At 38.2% G+C, this 26,970-nt stretch overlaps 1 protein-coding gene and 1 long non-coding RNA gene across 2 annotated transcripts in view; one reads left to right on the forward strand and one right to left on the reverse strand.

The window, feature by feature from the left end:
* The window catches only part of LOC135084122 (calsyntenin-1), a 361,325-nt gene that overhangs the window by 309,833 nt on the left and 24,522 nt on the right, over positions 1-26,970 (forward strand). Inside the window, exons 2-3 of the mRNA XM_063978867.1 lie at positions 18,489-18,649; positions 26,746-26,867. Of these exons, the coding sequence (XP_063834937.1) occupies positions 18,489-18,649; positions 26,746-26,867 (283 nt within the window). The remainder of the gene's footprint in view (positions 1-18,488; positions 18,650-26,745; positions 26,868-26,970) is intronic.
* On the reverse strand, positions 3,942-5,712 carry LOC135084307 (uncharacterized). The gene is made up of 3 exons (XR_010259817.1): positions 4,749-5,712; positions 4,606-4,662; positions 3,942-4,169 (listed from the first exon to the last, which is right to left on the reverse strand). It is a non-coding gene; the product is annotated as an uncharacterized LOC135084307 (long non-coding RNA).

Genomic DNA, 26,970 nt, shown 5'->3' on the forward strand with positions numbered 1-26,970 from the left:
TACTGAAACGCCATTTAAATATTTGACGGCTTCTCAAATAGTTAAGCAGCTCCTAAACTTACATTTCGCATACTCAAAACAATATCTGAGCAGTTCTCAATTTTTAAGCACCTCTCAAATTAAGTCCCACTTAAACGCCACTCAAATGAATTTTCGAATACCGAAACGCAAATCAACGCTAAGCGTCACTCAAACAACTGTCAAATCGTTTTAAGCAGCCGTCAAATTTGAGAGTGCTTACGCGGTATCTTAAATCCATCATAAATCCTATTCTTTATCAAAATAGTGGTAAATAATAATGTCTGTGTCATCGTTATCGTCCCTTTCGAGCCTCGAGGAGGAAATGCCAAGAACTAGACGCAGGAACGCAATAAAGCTGAACGCTTTTGAAGAATATAACGACATGCAATTCCGAGCGAGATTCCGCGTCTCAAAAGAAACAGTGTTGTTTTTAGAATCACAATTTGGAAGCTCTTTAAAACCCCTTACCAAACGTAACAGAGCCATACAACCAGTGGACCAAATACTTATAACCTTACGGTTTTACGCAACGGGAAGTTATCAACGTGTAATAGGTGATATCTTCCACATCGAACAGCCAACTGTTCATCGAATAGTGCACAAAGTAACAGCCAAAATAGCTGCAATGAAATCACTTTATATAAACATGCCTACTTCAGATGAATTTGTGGACATCGCAAATGGATTTTATGGTATAGCAGCATTTCCAAGAGTTGTTGGGGCAGTGGACTGCACCCATATAAAAATTGTGTCACCAGGTAACTACCAAAGCCAATTGCTAAAATATAATTCTGTCTAGTTAAGTGCAGATGTTTTTGCATGTAACATTTATGTAAATTGTTTTTCAGGAGGAGCTCAATCTGAAGTCTACAGAAATCGAAAGGGATATTTTTCATTAAATGTCCAAATGGTCTGTGATGCAAATTTACGAATTAGAAATGTCATAGCAAGATGGCCAGGATCTGTACACGACAGTACAATATTTAATGATTCACCACTGTGTGCACAATTAGAGCGTGGAGATTTCGGGAATATGGTTATTCTTGGAGACAGTGGTTACCCATGTCGGCCCTATTTACTCACGCCAATATTAAACACACAAACTCCTGCTGAAGAAGCATACAACCGATCCCAAATAAGTACCCGGAATCCCATTGAAAGGCTTTTTGGCGTCCTAAAGAGGAGATTTCCATGCCTACAAAATGGAATGGGCCTTAAAATAAAAAACATTCCTCCTGTTATTGTGGCCTGTGCAGTTTTGCACAATGTTGCTATTATTAGACAGGATAACCTACAAGAAGCAGAAGACTCTTTACCCTATGTTGAGGAGGAGCCTACAGTTCAATCTATTGACCGGGATACCAACCAAAACTTTTTGGTTAGATCAATGATAATTAATACACATTTTTCACATTAAAAACATTTATTTTAAATAATAACATGTACAATATAATGGTTGTGGATACAACACAATGTTTAGTTATTCGCATCGAGACATCTTAAATATGTTTTTATATCATGATGTGACTGAGTTTGTTGCGGCGCTTCTTCTCAGCACTTGCCAAATGTTGGTCTCGAACCGCTGGTAGGGTAAAAAGATTATGAGACATGTAGAGGCTCCTTAAGAGCAAAATGACGATTTGTAAGAACTATTTATTAGTCTAAACAAATAAAGAAATTTTGACTTTGACTTTGCATGTTAATATAAAGTGATTTCATTGCAGTTATTTTGGCTGTTACTTTGTGCATTATTCGACGAACAGTTGGCTGTTCGATGTGGAAGATATCACCTATTACACGTTGATAACTTCCCGTTGCATAGAACCGTAAGGTTATAAGTATTTGGTCCACTGGTTGTATGGCTCTGTTAAGTTTGGTAAGGGGTTTTGAAGAGCTTCCAAATTGTGATTCTAAAAACAACACTGTTTCTTTTGAGACACGGAATCTCGCTCGGAATTGCATGTCGTTATATTACTTATATTCTTCAAAAGCGTTCAGCTTTATTGCGTTCCTGCGACTAGTTCTAGGCATTTCCTCCTCGAGGCTCGAAAGGGACGATAACGATGACACAGACATTGTAGTAAGTCATAGTTATAAATAGTTAATAAACTAGTTTCTAAGTAAATGGCAAATAATACTTCAAATGTTTATAATGTTGGTTAAGGTCTAGAGGATTGCAGTTTTTTCAGTCTCAATTTTAAAATTTGCATTTCTATTTTATATTTATTTATTTCCATTTTGTTTCTGTTGATCCAATATCTATTTTCTAATCTAGCATTTCTTAATTTTGTTTTAAAATATTGTTGCTTAATGTTACTGCCATCTTTTCTTGGTTTCACTTGTCCTGAAATCCATAATATACTAAATTTGTAACTAGTAATTATTATACAGGTGATTTCTTTAAAGATTTTAATCAGTTTAAATTGTATAATGGAAATTAAATTAACTTTTTGTATTACTTGTGCACTGAAGCTTCTTAATACTTGTGTCCAAAGTAATGTTTGTGTCTTCATTGCCTGAAATTAGAAAGTAACTGTTGACTACATAATATAAAAACTGAAATATGGGATATAATTAAAATTGTTTCTTGAGTTAAATGTGACAATATTTCCTTCAATGATTAGACAGAGTAATTGGAAAGGTTAACAAAAATATGTAGGACTAGATTTGATTATCATTTGTTCTTCTTTACCTTGTACATAAAATATCTTGATTATTGTGATGTGTTATTAAATATTATTTAAACAAATTATTACCTGCTTTAATACAGGGTGACTTTTGTATCAGTATCCAAATTTTTTCCTGACATTAGGTATCGTTTATAGATGACATTTTTAATAAAAAATAGGTAGGTCAAATTTTAACATCAACTATTTTTTTCCTAACCAATTAATCACGTAGTGTGGTTACCGCGCTTAGCGCGTAAACATTTTGCGGGAGAGCTGGTCGAGCGGAGAGCTGGCAACGTGGCAACGCTCGACCGGCCGGCCTGGCCGCGCAGCGCTTCATTCAATCAGTCGCCCGCGCAACCCATTACGAGACGCGCGTATCGTTGCGCGCGCCGATCGTCCCGTCGTGCGGTCAACGTAACGATGTATTCGCAGCGCGAGTGTTATGAAATGATTCGGTGCTACATTTTAAGTGGAGAGAGTTTGAACCGGGCCCAGAGGAATACCTCGACTTCGTAACCAAGGACTAAACCCAACAGTGCCAAACCGGTGAACGATTTTAGCGGCAAACTGAAGCGAGATCCGCGAGCAAGTAGGTAAGTACCTACACGAGACGCGAAGTGCGAAATGACACTGTAGTTTTAAATAAACTCAAAGACAATGTACAAAAGCGTGCAAGTCTGTCTGGAGAAAAATGGTATGCACTTTGGGCAATTATTAAAATAACTACTCATAATTTGTTAGTTTGTTGTTAGGTTAGGTAGGTTTGGTAAGCAATCTCAATTATTGCACATGAAAATAACGATAAATACCCCCGAATAGGTACACAAGAAAAGTAGTGTTACCGCTCTCGGTGATTTTATTTTCTTTTTGATAGCGTAATTATTGTCGTAGGTATTTAATTTTTCTACCATAAATTAGTAAGTCTGTTTAATTAAAACTAATTACCACTTTGAAATCTTTTGCATTTTGACGGTCCTAAGCCCGTGAAAGTATGAAGGGAAAATCGACAACTTATAAATCGTATCGCAATGAATGAAATGCGGCGCGGGCAGGCGCGTACGTGTGTGCGTGCGTAAGCGAGTGAGCCGTGACCACGGTGTAAGTGTTTTTTCAGACTGTTTCTGGGTGTTTTATTTTGACATTTTTGTACTGGACGATACAAAAATAAAAAATACGTGTTTTGTCTTTCGCTTCATAGATTATTATATTAAAATTTGGATACTGATACAAAAGTCACCCTGTATATGTAACTGTGCAAAGTTCACTAATATTATTATTATCTTCTTCGACACAATTTGTTTTGGCCGTGGTCGTTTCATAGTCATGATCTACAATAAAATAAAACTTATTATGTCATGAAGCAAACTTTAAGAAGTATAATAATTAACTAATTACCAAGATCAGTGTTCATTATTATAACATTAGATGACATGTTCTCTTCTGTTTGGTCACATGTATTTTGGTTTTCTGTATCTCCTGAAAAATAAATATATGGCTTTAGGATTAAATGTTTTTTTTTTTTCATAAATCTAATAATGACTTAAGAGATTAGATTATTTTTATTGGTAATGAGCAATCTCACAGAAAACTTGTTACTTTATTTTATACTTATTAGTTAGGTAAAGTTACTAAATAAATATACTATAGGAGCAATGAAAACCATTTGGAACAGCTAGTTAATAGTTTACTACAAGGAAGTAAACACTAACCAAAATAAAATGCAGCATCATCATATGGGTTAGACAATGGTTTGATTTGACAACCAGCCATGGCTAAAATCTGTTGGTCTTGCTCTGTGAGAGTGCTTTTGTAGGTTCCACCACCCGTGCGATTAATTTCTTTCTATAAAATAAATAAATTGTATTTAAATAGTATTTTAGTCAGGTTAAAGTATATTATGATTTGAACTTACCTTGTCAAGAGATGCCTTCTTTTGAATTTCTCTAGTTTTTTCATAAAACTGAAGACGCTAAAAATAAAGGACTTTTTTAATATGTTATATTCATTTTTTTAACTTATTCTATTCTAAAAATAATGATAAATAGATGATATTACATTGGCTTTGGCAATATTTTTCTTAGACCTCTGTTTGAGATTTTCATAGAGGTGGCGTAGTTGTTGCCATGTCCTACAGCCACTCATAGCAACAGCATTATATTTTTCACAAATACAATCCCAAGCTTCGCGCTTTTTAATTATCATTTGCGCATTTGTTTCTTTATTTTCTATAATATGCTGATAACTGAAAATAAAGGTTGTCAATAAGAAATTTAAGTACAGAAATGTACGCATAAGTTGTGACTTATGTTTTATTTACTCTTGGTATGGGCCAAGAACAATTAAAACACCTGCCAAAAGTGTGTTTAGCAATTAATATAATTACAAGATCGCAACATTGTTCAATCATGTTTAGATTTCATTGTTTACTCACCTCTTGATTATATCTAACAGCAATTCCTTTTCAGATGCTGTGTAATTTAAACCGCGTTTCTTTTTATTATCTTCCATTCTTACTAATCTTTAATAAATAAACTTAATAAAACAATTCAAATTGTTGCGCGCGGGACGCTCTGTCAACAATGTATTTGAATGTCAATTGTGGTAACGTTTCGTTCCACGATCACCGCCTAATCGATTTCAACATAAAAAGTATCACTTTTTAAATAAAATAAAAATACAAGCATTCATTTCATGTAATAAAACGGGCTTTAAATTAAGGAAACTAAAAATATACTGTTCTATGTGAGTTGATAGAGTATATTTGCATAAAAGACAATACTTAACCAAACGATGCTGCGTGTAATGGATACGCAACATAAAGTCATCATTTGTGTAATTGAAAACATACTTTTTTTGGTAAATGTTGCCATTATGTAAACATTTGAGAGCTGCTTAGCTGATCACGGCTTCAAATCCGTTAAGTGGCGTTTGAGAATACCATTTAAAATTGAAGGATACTTAAATTTAGGAGCCCGTCAGCTGAGTGACAGATTTGAGTAGTGTTTCAGTATTCGGCCGTAAGAAAACCGTAATCTGCCATGCTTTTGGAAATGTTTTAGCTAAATTTAATTTGCGATAAACGCTGTTATTTTTCTTAGAAAATAATTAATATGATAATATTTTATTAACGATAGTATGAGTGATTGGGTGGCCCTTCGATAGGCTATTGATAGACAATCAGCAAGATTACTGACCAACTGGATTGTAATTACGGCACTGTAATTACGACACTTTGACCCCAGAGACGACTCGACCTTCATTAGTCAATCATGAAATGAAAACTTAACCCCAACCACATGTCGTCTCCATTAATGATTGGAAATTAATTAATGGCACCTGAATTTATTATTTGTAGAAAAAAAATCCTTAAACGATTTATTATTGAACAAGAGAAAAATCTTAATCGATTTTTTGCCTTCAATGTCACTTCCCTACTCCTGCGCCGCGATGATCTTCCAACTCTTTCTTGCAAGTGAAAGCCGCCGTGCGATACGTCTTGCGTCTCACTCTCGCTACACGTGCCGTCCCATTGTTCGAGAACAATAGGACCTTTCGTTGTCCTTCAAAGATTAAACAGTGCGTTGGACACTTTCTTTAATGCCTAAGGTTTTTTTTCAATAATCGTGATTTACGATGATAAAATTTAGATGATTACCTACAATGTCTCATTTTCCTTAATCAGTTATCAAGTTTAATGATTATTCAATTAATTTTAATAAGTAAGTTACAGGCAATGAAGTAAAATTAATTCTTGACCACTTTGTTTACTTTTACTTATCCAAATCGAATCAAATAAGGTAAGGGAGTATTTGACTTATGCTAAATCTTTTTAGATGGACTGATTTTCCTGGGGAACTGCTTAAGGTTTTTGCCTCTCAGAGAAAAATTTTTAGGCAGAAAATAATAATGAATTCTGTTATTTGTTTTATCTACGCAAGTTTGTCGTACTATTAATTTTCAGGGGTATCACGACGCAATCTGGCGACAAAAACTGAATCAGCTGATTACTCAATAATGGTACCTTTCCCAGACTTTCTGACACCACTATAGTATTTATATGAGTATGTTAACATGGGCTGGTCTCGGCTCATATACCCATTTACCTAACACCCTGTATAATACATTAATTAGTTGACTTTCAGTTGTATAAATGACATAAACAACATCGCACGAGCTAAATACACGAAAGCGCCTGTGCAAACCTTTACAGCAAAGTTTATATTCGGCGTCGCTTGCATGCAACTTCGCGGTGGGCGCCTGACGTGGCTCAGCCAGCAACCTATATGATTTATGCTCGGAATATGTAATGCATTCAATATGCCGGGCTAGAATCGCTCGGATGCTCCCGAATTTGGTTAGATTGAATTTTTAAGTGAGCTGAAGTTGCATAAAGATGCATATTCTAATGTTTGAACTGAAATATTGCTATAAGTGTGGCATGTTTTAGGATCTGGCCTGGATTACATTTTTTACGGTCTCCTTTAATCACTCGACGCGACGTGTCTATCCTCAGTCCCATAAGCTATATCAGGCGCTAGGGCTTCTTCAATTTAATTTCAATTCTATTAAATGTGCTTCAGAACTACGATGCATTTTTGCAGTTCATCTTGCTAAGCTATATTTATTTTTGATTTCCCATAACCACTTTTATCGACATTAAGACACAAAGCGCAGTCGTTCTCCATTCGCTCGGTGAAGTGAACTGCACACATGAGGGTGAGGGTACACACAAGACGCGTCGTCTCAATATTTGCAGTTCCCTGCACACTAGGTGACACTAGTCGCAAGTAGGTACATATACAGTATACAGTGTACTGTAAAGATATATTTTATAGAACTGCTTTGGGTTACGAGCAAATTCTCAACGTTGAACAAGCGAAACGAACATTAATCAAAATTAAAGCTAAATATCATGTGTTGTGGTGACCATTTCCTTTTTTATTCCATGACACAAGAAAATTAAAAAAAACGACAAGTGTCAAATGTAAATGCCATTTTGGGTAGTTGCACTGAAGTGGAATTGTGTAAAGCAATCGTAATCATTTGACAGTTCATAACGTACGATAAAGTCAGACAAAGCGTTTGACAGAATAATCGTTCGTTATGAACTGTCAAATGAACGATTGCTTTACACAGTTCCACCTCTGATAGTATGGTTAAGATTTTAAATAATTTTAATAGTCTTCAGTAACGAATCTATTATTATTCTGTGTTTTATAGTTTAGTGAAGTGATGAAAGTAAATATTACATAAGAAAATAGTACCTCTAACAAAATTATAAAAATCAACCTGCGCATTCCACGTATCGTAGTAGGAAATAATGTGGCAATATATTTGTGAGATTAGTTTGTATTTTTTTGTCCGAAGACCGAGTGATTTGAACTATGAAATAGATGGAATATTCACTGTGATAAAGTGACGAGAATATCGCTCGGCAAGTGTGCGTGCAGATGGTAAGTTCTGTTTCATACGTAATTTTTATTTATTTATACAAATCAATTCATATAATATATTGAATTGACGTGTAAAAGTGCTTTTTAAAAGCCTATTTGCAAAAATAAATGAGTTTCATGAGGATTTTTTCAATTGTATTGGTTTGAAAATTTTACTCCATATTCATAACGCTGTGAGGTTTTACAATGTCATATGAGTAAGTACATACTAGTACTAAAGAATTTATAAACAAAACTGGTAAGTACCTATCTAGCATGCACGCACGTCATGCGGACGCGACCCTTATGAAAAGTAATTTTCGTTTGATAAAAAAACAAAAGCCTCGCAGTTTTTATATGGCCCACTCGATTTCTATCACACGTCAGTTTTATTTTTTATTTCATTTGTTTCTTTTTTAGTTTTTCTTAGCTGCCAGTCTATAATAAGAAGTAGGTTTGTACATTTTTCTTATCGAATATCCGATTTGGGCCCTTTTCGGAATTGCGTATTCAATTAGTTATCGCAATATTGGCCGCGGGTCTCGGAGAAAAGTTGGGCAAAATTAAAGTCGAGCTACCCCTAAATAACCCATGGCCCCCATAGTTCATCGAACTTTCTTTCTTTATTTGCCACTCAAAAGGAATTTCAAACGAAGTGCTAATAAAGGTTTCGCCCAAATATTTTTTCTTTTTTACGAAACAAAACTTGGAATGGTCTCTCAAGGGTGACTTATAGGATTGCTTTATTGTGTGAATGGTAGTTATGAGAAATAATGCTGGACGTTCTTTATTTGCGTTGTTTGTAATGTATTATTTTCTCCAAAAAACTAGACCTAAAGTTACTTAGACGTAAACATATAAACCTAGATAAATGGTAAGCAGGATAACTGTTAATCCAATAAGGTCTCATCAAGCAGTCCCAAAAACTAAACTTGTAAAACTATTGCGAAATTTTCACACTAACATTTGGTCCCTTGTCCCTTGCGGGATACGATCCTGCCTCTAACTGTATTCCAGTTCGTATAAAGGCGATATAAACGTTCCTGTTATCCGTTATTTATCGGCGCTGCGTAAGTTGTAACTTGTTGTAAGCACGCGCCCGCGGCCGCAACAAGCGACATTCATCAAAAGTTGGAGTTGCCAACTTATTTGCCGTATTTGCCCGCCATTAGCGCGATGAGATACGCCAGAATATAATATCGTGAAGACGTTCCATTGTAAACTCCCTTCTACGTGGGAAATTCGTGAAAAAACAGCCACGTGCCTGTTACATTTTGAAGATGGTTCTGTACATTTTCGCCGCGTCACATGGAAGAAGTTAATTAATTGAAAATGTAGAATAGCTACTTCATTTGAGTACTTTTCTTTCATAATGCCACTCCAGGATATTTTTGTTAGGTACATTTACAAAAATAACTAATACTTACATTTCGCTACGTCACGTTTAGCCCTGCCTGACGCACTGAAGAACACCCCTGAACATCATCATTACTGTGGTCCTTTTTAATTCAAAAAGGTTTTTCAACACTGATGCATATACCTTCTCTAACATTACATCTTGCTACAAATAAAACCAATGTTAAACATCACGGAACTGCAAAATAAAGCCATTTGAAACCGTGTTCCCTTGCAGGCACATTAGCTTTTTATCAAGAAAGTTGCCGTGTTTAGCGACAGTCGTCGTTTGAATACGTACGATAACAGGCGAACTTCGGCTGTTAGAGCAACTCCCGACGTGTATGAGTTTGGAGCAATCTGGAATCTGAGTTTAGTTTCGGCCATATTGTTTTATGAGGTCCAATGACCTACGTGAAATTCGATTGTAAGGCTGGGTTACACCATCGTACTTTAACTTAAACAAACTTAAAAAATCTGTCAAACTTCATACAAAAAATGCCGATTATCGTTATAGTTACGGTCAAAGTTAAGTAGTGCAACTCAGTCTATGTTGTTTTTTCAGTATTTTATCTTTCATAGTATTTTCTTTGACATGTAAGCTTAATAGTGTTTTCCGAATTCCGACAAGTCGACGCTAAGAGTAGGCGCACACCGTTGATTTTTAGTTGGCCGATAGTTGTGCCCGATTTTAATTTGTATGAAGAATCGGCCAAATCGAATTGACGTAGTGTGCGCACTCCCATACATGCCCATACTGATCAACTGCCCGAACAAACTATCGGCCGACGAAAAATCAACGGTGTGCGCCTACTCTAGGATTGATCCACTAAACTATAAAATAATTTTTATTTTACATTTTTTACCGACTTCAAAAAAAGAGGAGGTTCTCAATTCGAGTGTATGTTTTATTTCATCAAAAAGAGTCTTTTTGACAAGCTTTTTACAATTAGGGTGTCTTGATAAGTGAAATAAATGTGTAACAAAAAACCCGTAAGCCTTCGCAAGGGTGAATGTATAGGTATTAGGCACCCCATCTGGTTTCACAAATAGAATCCAAATCAAATCATGATTTCATTCTGTTCAGCCATAATTTGGGAATTAATTGTGTTCTGTTATATGGATATTGGATTTGGATGAATTCGCTCACATTATTTGGGAACCCTTTGTTTATCGGAGCGGCGAGTGCACTCGTAATGCCATTGTGTTTGTTCGTTTGTCCTCATTATTGACTTCGTATCATATTCGTGGTCGTATTGGGTTTTGGGCAAAATGTTTTACAAACAAACTCTACTATTCATTTCTGAATAATTAATTTGCACTCATCGTTACCAGAGTAAATACAAATGAGTAGGTCAGTTCGTTCGGGCGTTTCTATGAAGATGACCTACTCATTTGTATTTACTCTGTCGTTACTTTGTAAATGTAGCAAATGGAAGTGTTGATATTTATCTCTCTTGGTCTCGACTTTAACTATACTACTTGCTACATTAGTTTTGATAAATAAAATGGCTAAATAGATATGTAAGACGCCATACAGGATGGTCCGATGAGCCCTAAAAAGGTCAGTTAGGATGAAAAACATACCAAGAACCAACCGAATGGTGAACCTGGGTGATCAAATCCAGGAGATCAAAGTTGAATAAACCTTTTGTTGAAGTCGGTTAAAAATGGGAGGTCGTGCTATAAGGCGCTGCTTAGTGGAGGCCTACGTTCAGCAATATAGTGCCTACCTTCACTGATGATGATAAAATGTTTAAATCTTCTTCAATCAGCCATATTTCAAAATCACCAGAGTAAAAAACTTTGTATATTTTATCCATTCGCTTCAGTCATAACAGGCGTTTATTTCCAATGGTTTCATTTAATTTTAGGATTGAATTCCAGGCATACCTGCAAATGGGTCCACGCTTCAGTGGAAGGGTCTGTTTAGGTAATTCGTTGGATATTGGCGCGGCCCATCGCATTCGAATGGGGTATAACCAGAGGATTAATTAGATGATAATACAATAATTTTAGTTGGGAATGGCTGACGTATTTTACAGAAATATTACCTAAATATGTTGGTTGGCAATTGGACCCCGTAAAGGCCCTATAGCAAAACCCGTAGATATTGTATTATATTTATAAACTACATCTGTCTAAATTATCTTTACAGGTTATATGGCTTAGAGATTTCATTTTAGTCAGTTTCTGAATGAGTATTGACCTTTTGCTTTTTATTTACTTACGTTTTTGTTCCAAAAGTGTACTGACCAATGTCCGTCAGACAAGAGAACATAATATAAGAATCTTATCATGCGAATTATATCTCTTTAAATCTTCATAATGTTTCTTGAAAAGACGCATTGCGTTCCAAAAACTCCTAAGTCCAAAGTTGCGAGTTTCCGCAAACACTTCAGCGTGACCGCAAAAAGGTCGTGGCTCGTGGAGGAATCGCCTCAAAAATCACGCGGGCCCAAATAATTGGCCATTCCGGGCCGCGGGCCTTTGTGGCCGCTTGTCTGCGTTCATGCCCACTGCTGGGCTCTTGTCATTCAAATACTTTACGGGCGATGGACTTTGTATTTGTGGCGCGTATTAGGGTGGATGGTCGATTGCTAAATATGTGAATTCGTATTATTAAAATAGTATGGGGTGGATATGCATGACAGGAGATTTTTGGGGTGGGAACTATCAACTTTTTCTGCGTGCCCCATCAAACTGGATAGGTCGTAAAATTTATGATTGCTACTATTTTCAATACTAAAAATATACAGGGTGTTAAGAATAGAATAGAATAGAATACCTTTATTCAGCATTAACATTTATATGTATACATGTACAGAGGTTAAATTACTGAGCCATGCTGAAAAGGCGCCCGCTCAGCGAAAATCGTGACATGACACAAGTCGTCAAGTCACGAAGCTGGTTTTCAGCGGGTACCAACATGGGGGTTACTATATGGTTACTATTCTACGCCAGATAAGCGCCCTTTTGACAGTGACGGTTCATCGATAAAATTCGTGTCGATTCGTAACACTTCCTAGCAAAAGAGCGCGCAACAGAGGGCGCTGCAGTTACAATAAAAAATCAATTTATTTAAACAAATACAAAACAAAATAAAGGTAGACCTAAAATATGACATTTACAAAATATTAATAAAAATAAACTCCACAATTGTTCCAAGTACACTAAATAAAATAACGAGAATAGAATTAAATAATTAACGGTATAACGATATAAACGGTATAAAAAAATTAACGGTATAAAAAAACTATAATACATAAGTGGGGCGGCTTCGGACTGCTGACCTGTGTGTGATTCGGACCGTAAAAAGAGAAAGAAGAAAAGAATAATAAAAAAAGAAAAAGTCAATACTCATACATACAATAGAAATTTGATATCTTCATTTTAATTATTTAAATTTTCATACAAATCGGAATTTATAAAAATTATTTTCTATGAAAATTAAAAAAAATAAAATGATGATATCAAATTTCTGACTTCACCATACCATTTATATGCCCATGTTAACATGGGCTAGTGTCGGCTCATATACCCATTTACCTAACACCCTGTATGTGAGGAGAGGTTTTATAGGACATTTATGCAATACCTACCTTGATAATTATTTGGGCTAATTGAAAAATATGTTTAAAACGAATCTTTTTAACAGCTAGCAGAAAAACCTTTCATTTCTCTTTCGTAACAAATTACTAAAGCAGTCTTTAATGCACTCGCAAATCTCAAAATCCCTGTAGCTAAAAGGGAACGCGTGTTAAGAAATATGTCCGTAACAAGTAACAGTCGGACCGTAACAAGTAACTGTCTGTCAGCCGTGAGCCCTTCGCCTGCGCTGCCGCTTAACGTTTTTGCGTTATTTGTACATTTGTGCGGATGACAGCTCTGCGTAGCGGCCTCCGTTTGGATCGGCTCAAAGACAAAACAATTTTGATGTGTTTTATACAGGGTGTCCCATAAAGTAGTGTCAAGCCGAAGCCCAGATGTAGAGCATCACTAGGGCTACCCAAATCACCGTGACTTTTGATAGTTTTCGAGTTATGATTTTTTTACAACATACAGGATTTTAGTATACATTCGTGTTATGGATGTAAATACTTCTGAATCAGCTGGACCTAGTATTCATCTAATAATAATAAAAAAATCAGGCATGTAACTTGACTATTCGCGCCACAGTGACCAAAAAAGTGCCCAAGTACCTAAGTAAATATCAAGGAACATAGATGGGCGTGATTTGGATAGCCCTAGTGATGCTCTACCACTGGGCTTCAGCTTGACCGTAGATACTACTTTTTGGGACACCCTGTATAATAATTATGATAACTTGAGACGGGAGACTACCAAAAAAGATGTGAAGTAAATGAAATGGACAGAGAGGACCTCGATAATGGAAAATATACTCTCCGGAAATTGATACTGAACATCTAAAATGATTACTGTGGTCCTGCTCAGATCACTATTTTCTCTTTATTCGTGTTTTATTGTGCTGAACTGATTTTATATGTTTTTTGTATCTATTTGTATTTGCTCAAATGTTTCTTTATGTCCCTCTAAAATTCCTTTATTTTTTAGTATGTTACAGTAAGTAAGTATAGAGATAAAAGCTCACCTTACATAACACCGTTTCCCTTAATTTTTCTTTAATCTTAATTACCGTAGTTTATTAAAGTCCCCTCGCTCCACGCATACGTGAACGCGCGTGAAGGTACAGTCACCAGCACATACTCATTTTTGTTGCAATATAGTACTTATTACAACGGCATTAGAAGCCAGTGAGTAGCTTGAAGTGCTGTACGTCACATATTAACATTCCGGCCACGTTTTGGGCAGCTGTATCACGTGGCGCAAGATTTATGTCTCTAAAGCCAGGCTTCCACCAAGGCGGGGCGGTGCGGAGACGAGAGATGTGCGGCGAAGCTGGTAGGCTATTTCCACCAAAGCGGAGCGGAGAAAAGCGTAGCGGTGCAGAAAAGAGAGCAGATGCGTGAGCTGTGCGTAGCTGTCAGCTGTTAGTTGTTGCTATCTATGATCCGCACACCGCTGTCGCTGTCAAATTCTTGGTGGAAACCAGGCCTCCTAACTCGCTGATCTGTATTATGTGCTGAACCCGCTACTACGGAGCTAACTAAGTATATTCACCAAAGCGGAGCGGAGAAGAGCGGAGCGGTGAGGAGACGAGAGGAGATGCGTGAGCTGTGCGTAGCTGTGAGCTGTCAGTTTATTGCTATCTATGATCAGCACGCCGCTGCCGCTGTTAAATTCTATAGAAAAAAAAGTGCGCCCGAAGCTTCTCCGCTCGATCCATTTCCACCTAAGCGGAGCGGAGTGGAGATGTGCAAATATTGGAATCTGATTGGTTAGGGTGTGTTTCCACAGAAGTGGAGCTGCGCGGAGCTGAGCAGAGACTTATAAAAATTGACTAACCACATTGCTCAAAATACACATCTCATCTCCGCTCTGATTCTGATTTACATTAAAATATATGGTGCACGGGGATAAGCGTGGCACAGCGGTGTGGAGCTTAGTAGAGCTGTGCGGGGTGAAGTGGGGCTGTGCGGTGTAGAGCGGAGAGTTTCGCGCGGTGGAGCAGGGCTGCGAGGGGTAACGCGACGTCAGGCGCGGGAGTTTGTTTGTTGCAGTTTGACCTTATACCGTCGTCATCGTGAGTACACGTTTATCATTATGACAACGGACGAAAAATTAATGAAAGCGTGAAAAAATGTAGGTATTCACAGCCCCGTTCAGCTCATCTCCACTTCACAGCTCCGCTCCGCTAGTCTCAGCTCTGCTCGGCTCCACTTCACCCAGCTACACAACTCAGCCCTGCGCCGCTCATCTCTGCGCAGCTTTAGTGGAAACACCTACCTTTTTACACGGCTCTGCTCCGCTCAACTCCGCGCAGCTCCACTTCTGTGGAAACGCACCCTTGTTCAAAACACTTCTCTTCTCAGTTCCGCACCGCTCCGCCTTAGTGGAAACCGGGCTTAACTCGCTGATATGTACTCGTATTATGTGCTGAACCTGCTACTACGGATCTCCATGGGTCTACATTATACACACCATGAATGTAATTCCCCTTATTTTCGCGGTGCAATCTTGGAAATGTAACAAACAAATTAAAGACTGGAGATTATCTTATGAGCATAATGGAGTCATAATAAAGCTCCTTAGGGGAGACTTACGTTTCGCAATGGACTGCCGTAGGCTGAAAAGATAAACTTACCTATGTATACTCGATTTTCATACATTATAACAAGTAAACAATATAGGTAGGTGCACAATATAGGTAGGTGCCTATGTGTAAGAGTTATTCTACTTAGCTTTCCGCCTGCGGCTTCGCCAGCGTGGATTTTTGTCTGTCACAGAAAAACTTTATCGCGCGCGTCCCTGTTTCAAAAACCGGGATAAAAACTATCCTATGTCCTTTCCCGGGACTCAAACTATCTCTATGCCAAATTTTATCAAAATCGGTTCAGTGGTTTAGGCGTGACAAACAGACAGTTACTTTCGCATTTATAATTAGTATAGATTGAAATCGGAACTTTCCAGGAATGTCAGAGGTCATCTTACCGAATTTCATGGTATTTATGTATTTATAGTTTATTACCAACTGTTGGAGAGGGTTGTTTTGTTACTTGTTACCATGACGAATCCTTCACCCACTTCTTAAGATATAATTAATTAAGCAATTAATTTTGCAACGATTCCCTTAATTAGTCCACAAATTAATTTGCAAGTGATAGGGTTGTCATGATATTGTGATAATGAAGGATATAATTTTAGAATTTCAGCAAGTCATTATTAACGAATTTTTAATTAAAATTCGCAGTTTTAATTATGGGGTTATTTTATATTCCTTTGAACAATTTATGTTCCAAATTGTTTTTGGGGGAAGTTATTATTTTGCCTGTTCGTTTTATTTTTCCTTTTCACTCTACATTCTATGGCAAAAAGCGTGGGATGTCCAAATAACAAGCCACGGATAAAACTGCAAATCCCAATCCCCTACGCACAAAAAAAAGTAAAAGCTACTGTGATGACTGCGCTTTTGACGGGAACGTGTGTTGCTTTCGTTTTTTTTAGCCGATGTTGCCCAATACGACTCAACAAAGTTTATTTTATTTACAGTTTTCATTGATACAAGTGACTTCTACTAATTTATTCATTGATTAGCAAAAAATATTGGTATTAATGTTTTGCATTACTTTCTCTATGTTTTGTGCTTCTCTACAGGGAGGCTCGTGAAACATTGCCAATATTATCGTGTGTAAAACTGCCTCAATTACGTTTGAACCTGTTATTTATAAACCTGTTAATAGTTCATGCACCAATAAATTATAAAGTAAACCCGAATTTAATGCCGAAAACACAGTTGGCAACACTGCGCGTATCCCCACCACGCCTCAGTCAGTTTTACTTGCATATACGTTAAGTTTCAGACAGGACGCGCGTCCTGTCATTGGCCTATGCACGCGCAGTGATCGCCATCGCCGACGCGATCTGCACGCGTTGGTTTGGCTGAAACTTTATAGGCGCACTAAAACCCGCAATGAATAGCGAATGACTGCGCCTTGCGACTCGAATACAAAAGGAGTAAGGGACGGATACACAGCTTTACGACTCTTTCGTTTTTAGCCGGCGACGGAGTTTTTATACCCAAAAGGGTTGCTTTATTGACACTAGTCGCTTAATTTGGCCAATCTTATCTATCTTATTAATCTGTTTGATTCCGAATAAATCCGCTTCATTTTCTATTTGGAGTACCTTTATCATTTGATGATCGCGTTCAGGAAGCTATTACGAAGTTCATTAAGATCCTAATGAGTCCCAAAGACAACGTACTGAGAAAAATTGCTCTCAGATATTCTGGCGTGTTCTAATCGAGTGTACTCTCTATGGACGTAATAAGGTGTAATTTCGTTTGTGTTTTAGAACATTTTGATGGGATGGTCAGAACGAGCTATTTCATTAAAATGGCGATGCGGTCCTCAAACCACAGCTAAATGAATACAGCCAGTCCTTTGACGTAAAATACACGAAAATATTTTCTTTACCTTCCAGTTTGGTCGTTTGCTGAAATCGTGAAAATATTTTTATTGAACAATGTTGAATGACGATACTTTCAATATTCTTACAAAGCTTTGCCAAATACTGTTTACCTTAAACTCAATACGGCTGTGTTTATAACTATGTTCTAAGGAATTTGTTCCTTGATCGTTCTTCGAGTTCTCATGGTGTATTATAAATGTCTTTTCTAAGCTGAGCTGGCCGTTCTCTTCGGGGCTGCGTCTTGTCCCGGGTTCCGCTAATGGCCATGGTTATGGGCCTATTTAGGAGTTGCTGTCCCTGGGCAAGTGATTAAATTCCCCGTTTAATATTTAGACGGCGATTAGAGCGCATAGGCGATTCATTAGGCGCGTGCTTAATTTTATATTCTAGGCGAGAGGATTAATCATAGGACAGGTAAATTAATACAATAATAGGTATAAGAATCCAATCAGAATCTAATGGAATACAAATAATCTTTAGCTAAGGTCTAGGTAACCTATCTTATTGTCCTGTCTAGTGTCTAGCAACGATATTGTATTTTGGTAAACTTTACAACGTAGAATGTATCTTAGGAACGCTTCTCAGCCCAATGGTATCTACCACATGTACCTACTTACCTTGTAACACGTATTATAAAATGTAACACCTATGTTCATGAGGTAAATATTGTTCGTCTCAAGTCTTAGCACTGTCCCACAAAATATTTGAAAACAGCGGTAGGTAGAGTAGTAATCTGACTTAAGATTTTATTTTACTTTTGCAGATAATTCTATACCTTCTGCTCGCAATCCCTTCTAAAAATATTACCCGAATGCTTCGCGTTGCCTTGTCCTGAACTTCGTATAAAAGCGTTACAAACTACCGACAAAGTACAATTGTTTACTTCATTATCTCACGTACTCTCTCTTCTTTCCAGACATTCCATACTTGGAGCTGGCGGAGCCGGAGGAGGGCTACCACGGGCTGATCAGAGAGAACGAGACCCTGGTTGAAGTGACACCAGCCATCCGCGCGCGAGGTCCGCTCTGTTCCTTCCTCATCCTCAACAACAAGCACCATGGCGAGGCGCCCTTCGAGGTACGTCAGCATCATCAGTAACGGAACTATTACCACTCTTTCCCACCGCTTAAACTCCTGTGTAGCCAGGATCTACAGCAGTGGTTCCCAAACTTATTTAGTCTACTGCCCACTTTGAGAATAAATTATTTTTTAGCGCCCCCCATTTTTGTAGTCAAGAGTCGAGCTCAAGTCCTCCTAGTAGATGACGCCTCCCAAGCCTCTACACAACGTCCCGATTTTTTCTGGGTCTCTTACCGCCCCCTTTTAAGCCTGCAGCGCCCACAAGGGGGCGTTATCGCCCACTTTGGGAAAGACTGATCCACAGCATCATCAGCAGGCCACATCATCATTTCAGCCTCAGGATGTCCACTGCTGAACATAGGCCTCCTCCAATAATTTCCACATCGCCCGGTGGTCGGCCTGCATCCAACGCCTTCCTGCTACCTTTATGAAATCGTGGTTCCTCCCACAAGGTGGACCGAAGGTTCTGGAGCGGAGGCCACGTACAGCTAGTTAAGAACCCAAATCACTAAAATTAGGTCGGTCCTCGGTTCCTCGTTGCAAGCAAGTACTTAGGTACTGCACCAACCAGCGTATTTCTGATCTGACGCTGCACCTCTTACGCGTTCCCTAAAGTCACACGTCATTTATTTTTAACGACTAAGTACCGACCATAAGGCCTAATTCACACGAGAGCTTTTTTAACGTCCGTTAAAAAAGCGTTCAAATAGAACATATGCATACCCAAGTACGTGTTCACACGTCGGCGCTTTTAAAACGCGACGCTTTTTTATCGAGCAGTGTTGCATTTTCAACGCAGAGCGTTGGGAATAGGCTTGGGTATGCATATTATGTTCTATTTGAACGCTTTTTTAACGGACGTTAAAAAAGCTCTCGTGTGAATTAGGCCTAACTACAAAATATACTTTCTACAGGGCAGTATGTTATAAAACAAATGAAGTTCACATTTTCCCAACCAATCTAACTTGAAATCATTGCGTATTTGTCTTTTATTCTGCGGATACCTATTATTATGTTTGAGTCGACTCTTCTTTTGACTAACTTTTTGCCGTTCCCGCAGCCCGGCTGATATCAAAGGCCTTTCAGCGGCGTACTCCAATTAAAGTATTTTCAACTTTGACCACCTGTGTCCGATTTTCTAAAGGGTACCCCAGGACGATCCTAGCTCCCTCTTTACAAAGTATATTCGGTATATTTGTGGAGTTTAGGAATTTTCCACTCGTGCCGCGAGTCGACCACAACGATTAAGTCATACATTCGATCCTGAAAATACAAACACAACCGCAAATTTTATTTTGGAAAAAATTCGACGAAATATGGATTGATATTTCAAAGCGTTTTTTTCACGAGCTCGCTTGATAAGTGATTCTAAAATTGGCTTCGACGGGCTCTGTACCCGCCGGCGAAATCCCATTCGCTAGTATTCAAATACAGTTTAAAAAAATATGAATACTGGGCAATGAAAAGTATTTGAAAGTAATAACAGGATGGGCTTGAAAAAATATTACTGCACCAGAAAAATCTGTTTCGTATATTTTCAATAGTGGAAAACCTAGCAGGATAGAACGCTGCAGAAAACACCTATAAGAGGTATAACGTTGCACACTAGTTTCTGCTCGCGGCTCCGGCCACGTGAAAAGTTTTATAACGTCATCATTGCGTGTTTTGAAATCAAAACCTTATTATTGAAATGAGTTACATTCTTTGTTTCACAAAGCACAGAGCCGAACTGTGTGCATTGTAGTAAAACGTCTCAAAAAGGGAAAAATCGTGCCTCCAACAAATCGTGCTAAACATTACCAAACGATCGCAATTTAAGTGAGAAATCACTTAGTTTACATTGTTGCTGGCAACATAGTTGCGTTCTTTAAGCCGCTCCCAGCAGCTCCACCATAAATCACGCCTTCGTACGGACCTGCGCAATTTGCATGTTGCGAACTGGCCCAGTTAGGCCGTCGGAAAACAAACTTTACGACTTCACCAATAAATATCAAGTTGCATTGCATGCATATTGTCGTGCCGGTGTGGTAAGGCTGTGGTTTTGTCATAGCGTAGCTTTTGTACCTTTCTACTTCTAAAATGACATACGAGAAACGGCTTGACGTGCCTACAAATGCTAGTCTTTCAAGCCTGTCGTGACATTCCTTAGTAACCAAAATTAAATACACTCGCGAGCAAAAGTATGGAATCACTTACATGAAGTTGTTTCCACGCGATCTTGTGTACTAACTAATTTGTTAGTAACAAAAAAAGCAGAATGAAGAGTGCGAGTTAATTGAAAGCGTGCTTATCGGTGACCTGCCGTCAGTTTCGAGCCTGTGGCAGGCCTTTTTGGAATCAAATTCTATTGCTTATATCTTAGACGAACTGTCCACACGCTAACAGCTATCCTACGAACATTTCTGAGCTCTTGCTGGACGTCGATACCAGTCAAATGACGATTTCATAGAGAGGTTGACATGAAAAAACGGTCATCCTTCTGCGATGTGCACTGGCGCTGTTCAGAACTTGGTCTCGGGATAAAGCCACTAGTCTCCCGAAAGCGTCATAAAACTTTCGAAACCCAGGACTGGCTTATGTGGAGCTGACATGCGACAGCCCGCTGGCTGAGCCCTGCTTGCAATAGTGCAAGGATTTGTGCTGCTTCTGAAGGTGTAGAATCCCAGGTAAAGTGTCAAAAGAAGCTGAGATGTGTATGGATCAACGTGTGAAAGCAAAAATCCGAAAACACGTGCTTTTATAGGGGGTAAATGGGCCGCAACTCGCGACGTATCAAACAGTTAATACATGTCTTTTTCCTTACTTCTTCACATCAGCCGCGATATCTTTTTAAATACTGGTGTGATTTAAATGAATTTAATATCAATTAAAAGGTAAAAGTTTAATCTTTAAAATGGTGCCACTTTTTTTGTTACTAACAAATTCGTTAGTACACAAGATCGCGTGGAAACAACTTCATGTAAGTGATTCCATAGTTTTGCTCGCGAGTGTAGTACCAATCTAACTTTTACTTTCAGGCTCAGACTGACCTAGTGTTTCTGTTGGGCTCAACTGAGGCATTATAATGAGTTATTATTATTGGGTCATTTGTATTTCTTAATTGATCTGTTTGACCTATTTACTTTGTAACCACAACGCTAGTCTAAAAACCACAGCCCTAGGTCCCCCAACTATTTCAGGGTGCGTGGGTCATCTAGATTTACAGCGCAGCATTACGTGACATTTTGAAATGCAGAAGCCCGTGCAGGCTCTGCCGTGTGCGCTTTATGTGCTTCTGTCGCTGTATTTCACTTGTTCACTCCATTTTCGGCGTCTCTCTCACTATATCAAGTGTTCGCAGTGGGAAATAGTGGGCTCGACTGATTAAAAATGTTGACTGGTAACACACTGGTAAAAATATGAGCCTGCATACGCATTTATGCAGATACTTTTTTGACTCAAAATATAATCCATTATTTTGTCTTTATTTCTTTTATAAATATTATGCACTAGCTTTCCGCCCGCGGCTTCGCCCGCGTGGAATTTTGTCTGTCACAGAAAAACTTTATCGCGCGCGTCCCTGTTTCAAAAACCGGGATAAAAACTATCCTATGTTCTTTCCCGGGACTCAAACTATCTCTATGCCAAATTTCATCAAAATCGGTTGCGAGGTTTAAGCGGGAAAGCGTAACAGACAGACAGACAGAGTTACTTTCGCATTTATAATATTAGTTGGGATTGGGATGGGATTAGTTGGGATGATGCATCTTGTGCTAGTGTGAGAATCAGAAATACTCGTGTGATTTTAAATCTTTATTAGTGTTTGTTTATGTTAATTTTGCCTTAACATTACTTATTCTCCTTGAAAGAGAATGGCACTCTCACTAATGGCTCCTATTTGTTGTCCTCGCCGCTAACTTCAAGCCACAGCCTTACCATGTTCAGGGTGCAGGTGTCGTCTAGATTTACAGCACGACCGTAACACGAACAAAATACGGCATTTATTGAATTTTTATTTTCGGCCGAATTTATTTCAGGCTGAAACACATTACGTACTCGTACTAAGCGAAGATGATGATGAATATGACACATATTTTGAGGATGTTTAATTTAAATCACTGTTCATAAAACACGAATAGGTAGGTAGGTATCTCTCTACAATTTTTGACCTCAGACGAGGTCTTACACTAAAATATGGTCGAGGTTAAAGTTACTACGTAAATAAACCGTATCGTGCTTAAATAAATTTCACCTTTCCCTACACTGTTGTAAAGCCATAATCTAGCTTTAAAGCAGCATTTTTCATCGCGAAAGCTCCACGTTGTAAAGCAAAATAAAAGCTTCTATTTCACGTGAATTATTGTCTAAGCAAGATACTTATTTTCTTTTAACTATTTTCTATCTTCTTAATGGGTTTTAAGTTTTACCAGGTGTTGCACTTAGCAGTTATCTCGTTTGTGCTTGGAATATAATACCATTTCCTATAGTTCTTTCTACGTAAATGTCGTTTGCTTTTTGTTTGATGGTAAAGGATTTGTGTTTTTTTTTCGAAAGAAAATGTTTCATCTGTCTTAATCTTTCTGTAAATAGGACAGAGGAGAAAATCTAGGACGGTTTTGTTCCAACAAAAACCCTTTTGTGTATTATTGAGGTTTCTCTCGTAAGATTCAGATTCCATTAGCGAACTATACAGGGTGTCCCAAAAAGTGTCAAGCCGAAGCGCAGAGGTAGAGTAAAAAAAAGGTAACACATACTACAGGTTATGTTGTTAAAAATCATAACTCGAAAACCATCAAAAGTCACGATGATTCGAGTAGCCCTAGTGATGCTCTACTTCTGGGCTTCGGCTTGACACTACTTTTAGGGACAACCTGTATAAAAGTAAAAAAAACTCTTGTGTCGTTATTTCATGCTAAGTTATAGTTCGTTTAGTTCTTAAAACCCTTTGTAAATAACTCAACATCAAGCTACTGGCTTTGTCGACAAATCCCAGCTGGTGGGCGTTCAGCAACTTGCTGGTAGTTCGACTTCGCTGTAGTTCTTTATTGAGCGCCTTAACATCGGTGCTTTTTTAATATTCTGCCCGTGTTAGCGCTTAGTAGCGGGCATTTAACAGGGACGCAGTCAGGGTGCACTGGGACCCGTTTTAATGGGGCACGTGCCACGACAATATTAAAATACATAAGTAGTTTCGTTAGTATAAATCGTCTTTACGGGACTAATAGGGTAAAACAATAAGAAAACCATTTGTTTATTTATTTATTTATACTTTAATGCCAAAATTGTAACATTAGGCGAACTTAATGCCATAAGGCATTCTTATCCAGTTTACCTTCGGGTTATGCAGAAAAAATAGTTTGGCGGTATAATAGAAAAGCAACGGAAAAACAAATAACCATTGCACTCGTTCGTTTTATACTGTTAACGCGGCGGCATGAATTGAACCAAGAATATATTTTATTTGGCTACAGAACTAGAATAAAAATAGGTACAAAGCTACTGACACTTATTTAAATCCATTACCGATCTCTATCTCTTGAAACGGATTATTCACACGTCGACATTATGTTTTACTGTTATGTTTGTGTTTTCACCGATTTCAAGCGACGATCGAGACATGTAGACTAACGCCAGTATTCACAACATTACTATGAGGTCTCACAGTACGCGTGGACGCATAGGGTGACACATGAACCAATCACAGAGCTCTATTCAATACTGTGCGTTGGATTTGCTGCTTCACTTAAGCAAGCATCGTTTGTGAATACAGACGTAATTTTCAAAGCAATAAGAAAATCTTTTGTAGCACGTCCCTAAGCAATATATTCTGTATTGTTTTGCCCCGAGTCCGGCCCTGCTCCAAACTTGTAAGTTGGCAACTCCGGCGCCGTCGGTGCCAATAACTCGCAACTTCGCGCCAGCTCCAACATTTTACTGATACCGGCATTCTCGCTCGCTGAGACTTTTTAAGTGTTGCCATTTTAAACTTGATACCTACTTTAAAATTACTTATGGTATTATGTATCTTTATGGTTTTACAATGTTGAAGGGTTATCAATACGGTATAATTTTGGCTGCTTCCATCATGAGAACTAAGCATTTACCCATACAAGAAAAAATAGCAATCATTTTTATCAAGTTTTTTTGCGACGAATTTTATGCCCGTTTTCACCATCAATCCCTAATTTTTAAGTGACCCATATGAACACAAAATTCCTGTTATTTGTTACCCACTTAAAAATTAGGGATTAATGGTGAAAACGAGGCTTACTCTACCAAAAATATTTTTCGTTTAGCTTAGGACGTTTAGAAAACAAACAGACTTCATTCTAGGCCGCTTATAATGTTAGTATAGAGATACCTATCATAAAACTTAGGAGCCTTTCCTTGTAAGCTAAGTTTTCTGTCTGAGCTAGGACAGGCAGCAGCAGATGTGCAAACGTGTGCGAAACTGCACAATCCGTGCATCGATCGCAATTCAAGAATAAACGCTTTAGGGTTGCCAACATAATAATATGTTATTTACTAATTCATTTAACGTTGAAATTAATGTGTATCTTGGAACAGGTTATAAGATAACTATTTTATATGGATATTCCTTTAAAAGTATCCTAATATTTCCCATTTTAAATCAAGCTTTAAATAATGTCTACCAGTGAAAAAATGCAAATAAAAATTCATTGAATTTTAGCGTCCTGCCTACATGTGATGTAAATAACATGGCAGCAAACATACACAAGTTGTGGTCGTACCCGTGAGTTTAGCGGAAGCGATTTTAGATCCCTAGGTGTCGTCAAATAACTATCCTCTTGTGTGACAGCCCTGTCGAAGACGTCCCCCAGTCTCCTAGCCCGAGGCGGTCTAAATTGCCTCGGTTTATTTTTACCGGTTCCGTCCGGTGTTTGCCGGTGCACTTGTTATTGTTGTGACGACCGAATAATGGCACAGCCTGCAAGCCGCTTCGAAAATAACAACCATGGGTATGTTATGCAGTTGTCGAGAACGATAACTTTAGGAATTGTTGCGATTGTTTGTCCTTTTTCTTCGTCGTTAGATACGAGTATGTTCAATTGCTTATGTTCAGATCTCATGACTTGCTGCGGGTTGTTTACTTTCTCTAGGTATACATAGGTACCGTGAAACTGGCTTGGAAAATTAAGACCAGGAAGCTTGCACTAATATTTACAAGATGTAGGGCCTCAAAGTTCTTAGTAGTTACTTCTTGATTAAATCTATTTAACAAGTAAAAGTAAGAAGTATTTTAGCGTCAGTCTTATCAGTGTCATGATTTCGTTGCTACCTGTGACTTTAGGCACAGAATAATAATAAGTACTACGTACAGAAGTTTTACTTCGCGAAGGTATTTAAAAAAATGTATGCTCAATGTCAATAACAATATGGTGTAATTTAGCCTGTCTCAAGATTCAAGCACCATTTTGTTGACAAACGTCAGTGATCGGCACTGCGCCGAAGCTATAGGGCTGACTTCGGTAAAATGATGTGACGTGAGGTGCCAAACTGCGGAAAATGGCGGAGGAAATACATGATTTAGCATGAATTATCATGAATAATATTAACTACTTATTTACCTCTCAGTGTCTTGAGGCAATTTAAAAAAGTACATTCTGTGTTTTTATTATTATTTAGGCAGTTAAATACTGCACAGTATTTAGTACACCATTTTCTTTATTTTCTTTCATCATACACAAGAATACGCGTGCGTGAGTCAATGTTCGCTCGTATGTGAGGCCTTGTCGAATAGTATCCTGTAGGTGGGCCATCGTGCGTGTTTTGTTTTCGATGTAAACTCGCGAAGATAAACAGGCCTGCTTTAGGCAACAATATCCTACTTCACCTACTTAACACTACTCAGAGATGACGAACGAGGCCCTTATGCCCGATTTCACCATCAATCCCTAATTTTTAAGGGACCCCCATGAAAAGAAAATTTCTGTTATGTGTTACCATAGGGGTCACTTAAAAATTAGGGATTGATGGTGAAAACGGGCATTAGCCTCTTAAAAAAATCTTTTAGACTTCCCAATAATTATAATTTCGACCCGACCTTGAAAGAACTTCCGAATAGTCTTCATGTATGTTTCACCTCCTTCCAGATAATGGTGATCGACGAGAACGAGGCGCGGCTACGCGTGCGCTTCCCGCTCAACTGCGAGAAGCGCCGCAACTACAAGTTCGACATCGCCGCCGTCGGCTGCGATGGCTCTTACTCCAACACGTAAGTACTCACTCCTTCTTCTTTTTTCTCCAAAAAAAATAAATTAAGCTGCTCTATGCCTTTTGTTTCTACCTCTGCAACTTCTGTAGCCTTGGCTAGAATC

Source organism: Ostrinia nubilalis, chromosome 25 (assembly GCF_963855985.1).
Source record: "Ostrinia nubilalis chromosome 25, ilOstNubi1.1, whole genome shotgun sequence".
NCBI classification, from domain to species: domain Eukaryota; kingdom Metazoa; phylum Arthropoda; class Insecta; order Lepidoptera; family Crambidae; genus Ostrinia; species Ostrinia nubilalis.